The following is a 12,289-nucleotide window of genomic DNA, read 5'->3' as shown; positions in this document are numbered from 1 at the left end:
TTTTGAAAAGGTGCTTCAATTTAGCATAATGCTTTCCAAAAGGGCTACCGCCTCTGTGATGCTCTTACCTGACAACAACCACTGATTGGCCTTAATGATTTTTCTCTAGAGTTTTGTCTACTGCCATGGTATTGGAACAGAGAATTAATAAGATATGAGTCTTAAGAAATTCCTCAGAAGATGTTTCTTTTGAAGAATGTTGTTTAGTTCATTAGGCCTGATGTTGGATTGGATCCCAGACACATGATATGACTCACCAATCAATAAGATTTGCATTTACCAACAGAGAGGAATTGGAAGAGCCGTTTTAAAGTTCAAAGCCCCAACCTGTATCCAATTCTGGACCTTTAGTACTTGGGTTTCTGCCAAAGACTGGGATTGAAAGTTAAGGTGTTGGAACATGGGAACTGAAATTGGTTATGATTCTCCTTATTGAAAGTTGAAATTAATTTGAAGGCATACACTGCTGGTCAAGAAAATGCTCATGCTGAAGCAAGGTAATCACTTACTGTTGAGGATACAACAATTGTGCTGCCGTTCTTTGTCATATTCCACTGAATTGTAGACAGATGAAGGAGTTATTTAGAGCTCATCCTTTAGGGGACTTCCTAGTCTAAATAGCATTCCCCTCTTTGCTTTAGTAGATTTTTTTTTAGTCTTTTAGTTATATACCTTTAGATAGAATCCTTCCCTCATTGCAAGGGCAATGAAAGAGTCATCTAGAGCCCTACTAGGAGAGACACTCTGTCTCATTAGGGCAGTTCTTCTCTATATTTTTTATTCTCTTCATGCTGTTGGTTCAGACCTTCATCTAGTAGTAATTCTTCTTCTTCTTCATCATCAGCTATCTTTAGTGAGAGATCTATTTGCATGCTCTCTCTCTCTCTCTCTCTCTCTCTCTCTCAATCTCTTTGAAGGTATTAATGGCATTCTGGAGGTACCAAAGTCAATTCTCACATATCTAAGACGTAGTTATTATGTATAGAAGGAAGCATCTTAGTTTTGACTTTACTTGATTATATAAAGAGGGAATTGTATATATGTTGTTTCTTCTTAGTTGGAATACGGTTGGACTGTAGAAGCATTAGCTGTGGTGCATTTTGTTGTTTGTATGATGTATAAATAAGTTTTTAAATCTCATTTTTATTTCCCCTTGAGTTGATACATGTGCTTTGGATCACAAAATTCGAACAAGTTAATTATTCTTAGAGACAATCATTTACTTCTTCAGTGAATACCCATGATATTAGGGACAATCATATCCGGGTTGACCATCCGACCGGATCTCCGTGGTGGTTTCAGTTGTATGCGTTTCCTCCCATCATTTTCGTTCTGTTCTGGAGAAAATTAGAAAAACAATCATGGATAGAAGTTGGATTCAACTTCCAAGGTATGGCCACCTGAAGCTTTAGTTTTCCAAATATAGTATAAATTAGAAAGGAGATGCATTATTTTATGATGTTTAATGTGTGTCTGGATTTGAATAAAATAGGAATGACCCGGCGTACGAGGAAGGTGTTGTTCAATTTCTTAACTTTGCATTTGCTCATGGAGCTCTTGAAGGAAAGATATTCTGCCCGTGTACGAAATGTGGCAACATTAGAAGGGTTGATAAAGATGACGCCATGGCACATTTGCTATGGCATGGGATGTTGTCGGGCTACACTAGATGGATTTATCATGGGGAAAGGTCATCTCGTGCTAGGGATGATAATGCTAATCGAGTGGTCGATGAACCAATTATAGAAGATGAAATGCATGAAGTGTTACATGATTTATATCCAAGGTCGAACCACGATGATGATGGACAAGCAGATGAGGACGTTGAGCTAGCAGATGCAAGTAGGGACGGGCCTAGTGGAGATGCGGAGAAGTTTTATAAATTATTACAAGATGCCGAGCATGAATTATACCCTAGAAGCAAGTTCACAAAATTATCTTTCGTGGTTCGGTTGTTTCACATAAAGTGTCTGAATGGGTGGAGTAACAAGTCATTCACCATGTTGCTTGAATTGTTGAAAGAGGTACTTCACGAGGGTGCTGCACTGCCGAAATCCTTTTATGAAACGAAGAAGATTGTTGGGGATTTGGGCCTCCATTACGATAAAATCGATGCATGCCCTAATGACTGTATGCTATACTAGAAGGAAGCCCCCAACGAGGAGACATGTCGCATGTGTGGGGTTTCAAGGTTGAAAACAACTGAATGGTATTCGAAAGATCAGGGAACTCATTCATCCTCTAGATACCCAAAAGTTCCTGCAAAGATTCTGCGTCACTTTCCTTTAAAGCCGAGGTTGCAGAGGCTATACATGTCTACCAAAATGGCTTCTTTCATGACATGGCATCATGACAACCGTACCAAAGATGATATATTAAGGCATCCTGCAGACTCTGCGGCATGGCAAACTTTTGACTATATTCACCAGTGGTTTTCCTCAGAGCCTCGCAATATCAGACTTGGGTTAGGAAGCGACGGATTCAATCCATTTAGGACGATGAGTATTGCTCATAGCACATGGCCTGTTGTGCTCATTCCATATAACTTGCCACCATGGATGTGCATGAAGCAACCATATATAATGATGTCGTTGATAATTCCTGGCCCATCTAGTTCAGGAAATGATATTGATGTCTACTTACAACCCTTGGTTGAAGAGTTGAAGGAACTATGGGAGACATGTTTGCAGACCTATGATGCATCGAAGAAAGAGAATTTTCAAATGCATGCAGCACTTTTGTGGACGATTAGTGACTTTCCTGCATATGCTAACTTGTCGGGATGGAGTACCAAAGGAAAACTTGCATGTCCTTCTTGCAGTAAGGATACCTGTTCTCTTCGTTTGAAGCATGGAAGAAAATTTTGTTACATGAGTCACCGACGTTTCTTAGAGGAGAACCACAAATTTAGGTTTGAAAAGTTTGCGTTTGATGGCACTGTAGAAAAGAGGTCAGCTTCGATTCCCCTGTCAGGGACACAGGTATTGCATCAATTACAAAGTATTAACACAACATTTGGCAAAAAGAAAGATACCGATCCGAAGAAGAAAAGCACCCGTCGGAAAAAAAGTGGAACTGAGGAGAATACATTGGACCAAGGAAGTTCTAATTCTGCATCTAAGAAAAAAGAGAAGCATCCCAAGGAACACAATTGGAAGAAGAAAACTATATTTTTCAGTCTGCCGTACTGGGAAACACTCCTACTGCGCCACAACCTAGATGTGATGCATATTGAGAAGAATGTATGTGACAGTGTAATTGGGACATTACTAAATATTGAAGGAAAAACAAAGGACACTGTAAAAGCGCGGCTAGATTTGCAAGAAATGAAACTAAGAAGAACACTTCACCCGATGAATAATGAAAGGAACAAAACATACTTGCCCCCAGCATGTTTCACAATGTCTCCAAAGGAGAAAGAAGTTCTTTGCAACATCCTGAAGGACATCAAAGTTCCAGATGGCTATTCGTCTAATATCTCGCGACGTGTGAATGTTCGAGAGCGCAAGCTTTCCGGGTTAAAGAGCCATGACTGTCATGTTTTGATGTAGCAACTGCTTCCGTTAGCTGTACGCTCATCATTGCCTAAGAATGTTAGCTCGGTATTGATTGAACTATGTAACTTTTTCCGAGAGTTATGTTCAAAAGTCCTTAATGTAAGTGACCTCCTCCAACTCCAAGATCGGATTGCACTAACACTTTGTCATATGGAAAAGATCTTCCCTCCTGCCTTTTTTGATATCATGGTGCACCTACCTATACATTTAGCAGACGAGGCAATGTTGGCTGGACCGGTACAATATTGATGGATGTACCCCATAGAGAGGTATGCATAGTTCAAGAAATTGTTTTTCATACTTGAAAATTTATTCGTATTAGTGAAAGTAATGAAAAGTTGTTTTCATTTAGGTACCTGCTCACATTAAAGTCATATGTGTGCAATAGAAGTCGTCCCGAGGGATCTATTGCAGAAGGGTACCTGGCAGAAGAATGTATGACATTTTGCTCGAGATATTTTGAAGGTGTTGAATCAAAGTTGAATCGACCAGTTAGAAATGATGAGGATATTCCGAGCGAAATAGAAGAAGGATTCGCTATTTTTTCCGTAGCAGGACGCCCTATAGGCAATGCTAAGACGTGTGCCTTAGATCAACTCATTGTTGATCAAGCACATCGATATGTTCTCTTCAACTGCCCTGTAGTTGAACCATTTATTGAGTAAGTCAATTAAATTGTCTAACCATTTATTGAGCAAATACGTTAAAGCTCTTTTCTCTAACAATGTTTAATTACTAAGCAGAGAACACCTTAAACATATTCAAACGCAGCATCCTCGTGTTAGACCAAGGGTTATAGAAAACATTCACAACAAAAAATTTCCAACTTGGTTCCGCACACATGTAAGTTTGTTATGAACCATACGCAAATCTTCAAGTTTATTTAGCAAAAATGTTGATCTTTGTAATTGAACCATCAAATTCTAAATAGGTTCAAGAGTTGCATCGTTCAAGAAGTGAGCAGCTATCAGAAAAGCTTAGATGGTTAGCCGGAGGTCCATCGACCGTCGTTGCGAAATACAAAGGGTTTATTAGTAAAGGTTTCGGCTTTAACACGAAAAGTCGCGAACGGTTAAGAAAAACACAAAATAGCGGGGTTGTTGTCACTGCAAGTACAAGAAGTTTTTCAAGCTCTATGGATCGGCATCCAATGGCAGGAGATGTTAGTTATTACGGTGTTTTGACAGATATCTTGGAACTTAACTATTACGGAAGACTGAAGGCATTACTTTTCAAGTGTGATTGGTTTGATGTTCTAACACCGGACAGGGGAATGAAAATAGATGAGTTCGGTTAGCCGGTTGTAAATATGGCACGACAAATTTATAAAGATGAGCCTTTTGTATTTGCATCTCAAGCTGAGCAGGTATTCTACGTGCAAGATCACCCCAGCAAAAAAGATTGGCACGTGGTTGTAAAGACGAAACCTAGGGACTTGTATGACGTGGGTGGGGAAAATGAGGAAGCATATGTCCAGACCGAGGCAGTGGAAATCCAAAATTTGGAAGACATTGGTAGATGGGAACGGACAGATATAGTTGGGACAATATTTGATGAACCGTTGGAAACCGTGACCCAAAAAATTCAAGATGATGACGAAGAATGTGATAGTGAATCAGATGGTAGTGACGAAGATGATACTGAAGATGCTAATGTTGACATGGATGATCTAGAGTATGGTCACTACACTCTTAAATCAATTTTATTTATTTGGCAAAACTGTAAATTATTATTTTCAATTGGCTGTTAGTTTCATGAAGGAGCATCCACTAGAATATCTACAATTGGCCCTTTCATGCTTATTATTGTAGTATTTTTTTTCATTTGATGCATTACCCTTACTAGTAGGTTAGTTTGTTTATTTGATGCATTAAGCTAGGGACTTGTTAAATTATTATTCATACCATCAAAATTTGAAAGTATTATTCATTGTTGTTATTTCTATAATTTTGTTCTCTCATTGTTATTTGACCCACTTTTAAATTGTGAAATTGTTATCTTTTTTTACACTAGTTGTATGTTTTTTAATTTAAATACTAATCTCAATTGATAATCTTGTGCAGGTAATTAGAGATGACACGACAAAATCTCTTGAGGCCATCGTCACAGTTACAGGATCAAGATTCATCTGATGATGCTCAGGATCACTACCAAGATGACCTGGCTCAGCACTTGGATGAGCTACCACACTCCCAGCCCTCAGAGACACAAGATATTCCCTCCTCGTCGAGGAGGACTCGGGGTCCGACTTATTGCAAAGATACGTGGGGAAAACAAGGCCCGAAGAAGAGAGTGAAATTCAATGAGCTGAGCCAGCCTATAGGTAAATCAGGGAAAAAATTCACGAGTTTCCTAGGCTCTGTTGCGAGAATGGTCCTAAGTTGCCCATTGACTATCTTGATTGGAGACAAATGCCGAATGAAAACAAAGAAGATGTGTGGGATATTGTTCAGGTACGATGAAAATGAAATTTATGTTAGATTTTCTTATTGCATTCATTTTAATTCCATCATATTATTAACATTTTACGTGACCTTTTAGCAAACTTACGATGTTCATGAGATACATAAGAGTTGGGTGATTGGTAATATCGGTCTGAAATGGAAAAATTGGAAGTGTAAGATAAAAAAACAGTACTTCGATGAAAATATGCCATGCACAGAGCCGAGAGTAGAACAATCGCAGTGGACGAAACTTTGCATCCATTGGTGTTCCCCGCTAGGTCAGGTAAGATGTGATATTATTGTTTTGGTTTTTCTGTGATTTCATTCAAAGATTTATAATTTATATTATATTAATTCTAAATTGCAGGAGCTGAGTAAAACCAATAAGGCTAATAGGTCCAAACAAAAAAGTATGCATACTGCGGGAAGTAAGAGTTTCGCAATGATACATAGTGAGGCGGGTGGGAATCTTAGCCGCATCGAAATGTTTAAGCGTACTCATACCAAGAAGAATGGGAAGCCTGTTGATCCAGCCTCAGAGGAACTGATGGTATGTTAGGGTATAAAATGTTTATATTTATATATTTCTTGGTTTAACTGTGTAGTTTTCTTATAAGTTATCTTTATTTTACTTTCAGAACAAATTTAAAGAGTATGAGACACAGCATCCAGAGGCTACCACTACCGGCATTGTTGCTAGGGACGACGGCTTTGCCCAGTGTGTGGGATCAGAAAGGCGTGGCCGAGTACGGATGATGGGATATGGTGCAAACTTGACTAACACATTTGGGTCATCGTCAAGTCGCATGAATTATTGTACACAGATCGAACAACAAAGAGATGTAATTGAACAACTTAGGGAGGAGAATAGCCAGTTTAAGGAGGCTATTACCCAAAAGATTGATGATTTCATATCGACTTACATGCGCAGCTAGGTAAAATTTGAATTTTGTTCGTTAGGAGTTAGTTATAAATATGTGATATGATGCTTTTGAATGATGGATCTACCTTAAAAATTTAAGGCTCCTGCTGAGGGGACACCTACACGAATGGATGCTTCGTCCCCCTCTAGTATCAACATAGATTGCTCCCGCCCTGAGGTATAAATGGTTTTTACGTTTTCATCCAATTAATCATGTATTTTCTTTACTATTATAATTTTGGAGTATAAATGTACTTGGCTTCATTTCTTTAATGTTGCTAAGGTTATTTTGATGAGCATGAAAGAACCGAGGCTTGAAGTGGCCAAGGGACTTCTTGTGAGTGATGATCCGATGACTCTAGTTGATGGCAAACCAATGAGAGATGGATTCTCTCTAGTTAGTATCACGGTTGCAATGGTGGGTACTGAACCTCTCATAAGACCATCAGGACGACGCAAAACTATTAGAGACGCCGCAGGAGGACATATGCCATGGGTTTCTTCCTTTGTAAGTATATGATACTTTTATTTATTAATAAATTTATTTCGACTTTGTTGAATCTGTCACTTATTCTAATTTTTTGTTTTTTGCAGGTCAAACGAACAAGATGCACTTAAGCCAGTTTCTTGTGTCTTTTCTATTTCTTTTCTTTAGTACATGCATGGATTTTGGTAACTTTTTGTATGGGGTTTTGATGTACTTAACCAAACACGAAGCACTTCAGTCCCTTTGTCTTATTCCATTTCTATGGTTGATGTATGAACCTTTATATTTCATTTCTAAGTTTGAAGTAGTGCATCATTACAGTCAATCTACACATGTAGTGTATTTTGCCACATTATGTTATTTTTATGTAAGGTATTTTGATGTACAATTCGTACAAATTTAAGCTATTTAATGTCTCTGTGTTGTCTATTCCAAATGGGAACTCTATAAGGTATAGAGATGATGGTTGTTGGGATGTATTGGAGAGGGGGCTGATGGTGGATTGTTGAAGGAGGTGATGTTGAGATGGAGGAGAGGAGGCTGATGGTGGATTGTTGAAGGAGGTGATGTTGAGATGGAGGAGAGGAGGCTGATGGTGGATTGTTGAAGGAGGTGATGTTGAGATGGAGGAGAGGAGGCTGATGGTGTATTGTTGAAGGAGGTGATGTTGAGATGGAGGAGAGGAGATTGTGGGTGAGTGAGATGTTACTGGTGCAGCCTTATATGGAGGAGAGGAGATTGAAGTAGTGCATCATTAGATTTTGTATGTGAGGCTAGAATTATAACTTTCTTCATATGTTGCTGATCTACTATTTGCAGGTCGCTATACGAAACATAAGGAGGGATGCAATAAAAGCTTATGAGAAACTTGAGAAGGTTTGCATCTTGAATTTGCCTTTCAAAGGTTTGAATATACAATTTCTTTTTATTCACTTGTTCTCATTTATTTGCTTAACAACCATTCCTCCTTTCTTGTTATCTTTCTTATATTGTGCAGGAAAAAAAGGTCTCCGAAGACAATGCGAAGGATTTGCCGAGTGATTTGCAGGTACCAAATTGTCTTGTGCTTCATGGGTAGATAATGTCTTAGTTGCTGTAGATTTTCTGTTTTTTTTTTAACTTCTACTCTTAGGCTTAGCCTTTTCTTTCATTGATTAAAGCCCTATGTGCCAAAGTATTTTGTATCCTCAGCCTTATGCACAGGAAAGTACTTCCAACACTCAAACTTTAACAATTTGGTTGTCATCTTTTTGCAGAAAGTGACAGATGAGTTTATGAAGAAGATCGATTCCATGTACAAACAAAAAGAGAAGGTATAAAAAGCTTGATACATTACACAGATACTTTTCATGGAACTACATGTAGGGTCACATAAGGTGGCACATGTAATGTACACTTGCATAGCTTTCTCATTGAAGATCTTTTCTTACAGCATGTTTGGCCACAGTTGGAAAAAGAATTTCCAAAACATCCAACTTTCCGAGGTTTAGTAACCCATTCTTCTAGTTAAAAGTTATTTCATAGAAAAATGTGAGGAAAACAACCAGCTCTAAAGCTGGGTTTATTTTTTCTTTGGAAAATATTTCCATAAAAGTTTTCCAGTGTAGCCAAACATGCCTATCAGCATGCCCATATTAGTCACCGACTTGCAGGTGAAAAACCATACGGGGAATGATATTTCCACCCCCTTCTCTAGCATTTCTGCCTCCTTTTGATTGTCTTTTCTTAAAAAACGACTTTTAGGAAAAATCGAACACAAGGGGTGGAAAGTCAGTTATTTTCAAGAACATACAAACAAAAAGGGGGTGGGAATGCTGGAAAAACGGGTTGGAAATATCATTTCCCAAAACATGTACACAAATCCATAGCACCTGTTAAGTGTTGTATCCTTGTAAACTGAATATGGGTTTCAACAAACCATATTGGCCTTACCCATCCGAATCATGTCATATATTATCTGTACACACTTCACATACATTAAGCCACATAGTTATAGAGCTCCATAGAATTGATAGTTTTCTGTTAATTTTTCTTTAATTGCTCTCTTTTCATAACATATTCCAATCCTGTGTTTGATTTTCAGGAATTGTTGAAAGTCTAATTCTAGAATCAGATTCAGACAGGTCAGCCTCTGAGTCTGTTTTTGAAGCTGTACAAATTTTTTTTTAATGTCCAGCACCAAAGAGATAAAGGCCGAGACCTGTGAAATCCGAGAGGGAGAGTTCTGCAAATTTTTCTGTTGCAGATGCTTCGGGTCCTTCTGCAAAGAAGATTGAGGTTGAACAGCTGGCAAAAGCGGAAATTTCATCGCCAAATCGGGAAAAGACCACAGCACCTGCAGTAGAAAATGGAGGTTCTACAATTTCGAACTTCAACAAGAATCTGCTAAATCGGAAAGCAATCCCGTTCCAGATTTTAAGCCCTTGGAAGAATTGGATCGTCATGATGGGATTGAAGCCAAAGAGGAAACTGGATCCCCTATGAAAGAAGCTCCTTGGACAAACTAGATGTTGATCTGGGTGATACAACAACGACGAAAGCGTGAGCATCAAGATCATATTTTATTTTTATTTTTAATGTTCCTCCTTTTTGTTTGTTTGGGTGGTTGGGATCAAGATCTGAGCGACTTTTCATTTCTGGGTGGATTTTACAGGGAGTCGACAGCTTCTGTGGTGGAGAATCGATGAGAAGAGAAGTTCAAGATTGACCTGATGGTGAGATTGAGATTTATGCCTGTAATTTGGATTTGGAAACCATGTTATTTTTACTAGGGAATTGAGTTCTCAGGAAGAATGTATTTTCCACAGGCTCCTCCTTCGGGGAAATCCTCCCCTGAAAGGGACGGTGTGCCCGAAATTGTTACAGATCAGAAGCCAGAAATCAAAATGGTGTGTGACCATCCTTAGATTGATTCACTACTGCTGGTACAATGGTTGTTTGAACCTTTTTTTTTGTGTATGTTCAGGTTCCAAAGATTGAAATTGTGAAAGAGGGGGGGGGGTGGGGGTGGGGGCGGGGAGGACGAAAAGGAGGAATTTGGGAAGCAGGAGGTTGGGGAGGTGAGATTAGAACAGAAGACAGTGAAGGCAGCAGATGAAATTACATTGCAGAAGCAAGTTATTAAGGATCGAATCCTGGACCTGCAACTGGATGTGGAGATGCAGGATAAAGAATGTGGTGGCGGTAAACAGCAAGTTCCAAAGCAGCTATCAAAAACTACCAAAAATGAAACAGAGGCAGAGAAAGCTGGTAAGCCAGATCTCGCCTGTATTCTGGTAATGTAAAATATCTGTTATCTTGTTCTGTGTCCATCTGGGAGCTTATGTATTCCACTACTTTATTCTTTGCCAGTGCAATCTGCCTCTTTGCCGTTGCCATTGACAGTTCCTTGCTGGGCGGGCGGCCTCTCTCCTCTTGGGTATGAAATCCAATTACATTTCCATTGTGCTCTGTTTTTCAGTATCAATGGTTATATATCTTGTGCAGTAGCTTAGAGATTGTGGCCATCTCTTCAACACCAGGTATATGGGTCAAGTTCCATCTCTTCAATCTGTGGTATCTATGGATGGGAGCACCAGATCTTCTACCGCATTACAGGTATTCCTCTGTTCTCTACTCTTAGAAGCATTGGAGGAGGGCTTATTTCTGGGTGATATGTAGCTCTAATGGTGTTTCGTATTTGGGGTTCAACTATTGCAGCCACCTCATTTCGTTCTTGCACAGTCCCGTCCAAAGCAGTGTGCGACCCATTTCTATATTGCGCAGAACATCTACTGTCTACAGCAGTTTGCTCGGATGAATCCTTTCTGGCACCCAGTAGCTGGTTCAGCACCACTCTATGGAACCAAACCGTACAATCTTAATGCCGTGCCTGCAACAGAATCCACAATGGTCAGCAACCCATTGCAAGGAAGCTTTGTGGTGGACCCTAAGCATGTTTTTTGGTGTCTTTACACTGCCTTTTTTTATTGTATTTGTGTTCTTGTGTGGAGCTTGACTTACTGGAGCCGAAGTTGCTGCGTAAACAAACCTGCTAATACGTCAAATTTGCAATCCCCAAACATAAAGAAGACTCAGGTGATATATTTTAGAGTTTAATTTTATGATACACTTCTCATATATTTTGTATTATATCTAGCACTATAATTTATTCGGATATGAGAACAATGAGGTGTTCTTGTAGTGGGTGTGAGGTGTTCTTGTATTATATCACGCAATGGGTTTTTTCCTAATGATTATGTATATTTTGATTTTTATAGTTTTTGGTTTTTATAAATGTGATGTGTATATAACAGGTTCTAATTGTAAAACAGGTTATGTATCAAACAAATTTGTTATTCCCGTGTTTGAGATCTGCTGAAAATTAAATTTTTTTAAAAAAAACTGTAACTTTTAGCGGCGGTTGTAACCGCTGCTAATAGTATCACCTATAGCAGCGGTTTCGACTGCTGCTATATGATGCTAAACCAACTCCATATATAAATATTTAGCAGCGGTTTAGACCGCTTCTAATTAGACCGCTAGGGAACATTGGCAGCGGTTTGGACCGCTGCTATATTGCCGAACATAGACTCCTAAGAGTTGACAACAGCAGCGGTTATCACCACTGCTAAATAGTTTCATACAGAAGCGGTTCATTTAGCAGCGGTTAGAACCGCTGCTATAACATATAGCGACGCGATATTTAGTAGCGGTTAAGTAATGGTAGCGATTGAGCCTTCTTTCAGCAGCGGTCTTGCCCGCTGCTAAAAACCATTTTTGTTGTAGTAAATACTAAGGGGGAGAGCTAATCTTTGCTATTTTTATGTTCACATGGATCATTGTGAGATGCTCACATTATCCATTCAAATATATCCCAATTAATAGTGCTAAAAATTGC

The 12,289-nt window shown here is 39.0% G+C and overlaps 3 protein-coding genes and 1 long non-coding RNA gene across 4 annotated transcripts; all 4 read left to right on the top strand.

Moving 5' to 3' along the window:
* The first annotated feature begins 2,174 nt into the window (after positions 1-2,174).
* On the top strand, positions 2,175-4,854 carry LOC143853913 (uncharacterized). Its single transcript, XM_077363608.1, has 4 exons — positions 2,175-3,547; positions 3,910-4,218; positions 4,301-4,400; positions 4,489-4,854. Exons 1-4 carry the CDS (start codon positions 2,175-2,177, stop codon positions 4,852-4,854), a joined length of 2,148 nt encoding a protein of 715 aa, XP_077219723.1.
* A 2,196-nt stretch (positions 4,855-7,050) lies between these two features.
* On the top strand, positions 7,051-8,920 carry LOC143853912 (uncharacterized). The gene is made up of 6 exons (XM_077363607.1): positions 7,051-7,101; positions 7,207-7,431; positions 8,230-8,286; positions 8,408-8,458; positions 8,667-8,723; positions 8,843-8,920. Exons 1-6 carry the CDS (start codon positions 7,051-7,053, stop codon positions 8,918-8,920), a joined length of 519 nt encoding a protein of 172 aa, XP_077219722.1.
* A 308-nt stretch (positions 8,921-9,228) lies between these two features.
* On the top strand, positions 9,229-10,300 carry LOC143855198 (uncharacterized). The gene is made up of 3 exons (XR_013237727.1): positions 9,229-9,951; positions 10,064-10,124; positions 10,218-10,300. It is a non-coding gene; the product is annotated as an uncharacterized LOC143855198 (long non-coding RNA).
* Positions 10,301-10,432: 132 nt separating this feature from the next.
* LOC143855146 (protein TIME FOR COFFEE-like) lies at positions 10,433-11,636 on the top strand. Its single transcript, XM_077365357.1, has 4 exons — positions 10,433-10,659; positions 10,762-10,828; positions 10,932-11,007; positions 11,110-11,636. The coding sequence occupies exons 1-4, from the start codon at positions 10,569-10,571 to the stop codon at positions 11,506-11,508; spliced, it is 633 nt and encodes a 210-aa protein (XP_077221472.1). The 5' UTR covers positions 10,433-10,568; the 3' UTR covers positions 11,509-11,636.
* Positions 11,637-12,289: the final 653 nt, after the last annotated feature.

This window comes from Tasmannia lanceolata, unplaced genomic scaffold (genome assembly GCF_043159265.1).
Source record: "Tasmannia lanceolata isolate RefF3 unplaced genomic scaffold, GAP_Taslan_0.1 ptg000020l, whole genome shotgun sequence".
NCBI lineage: Eukaryota > Viridiplantae > Streptophyta > Magnoliopsida > Canellales > Winteraceae > Tasmannia > Tasmannia lanceolata.
This window is presented reverse-complemented; position numbering and strand designations above follow the sequence as displayed.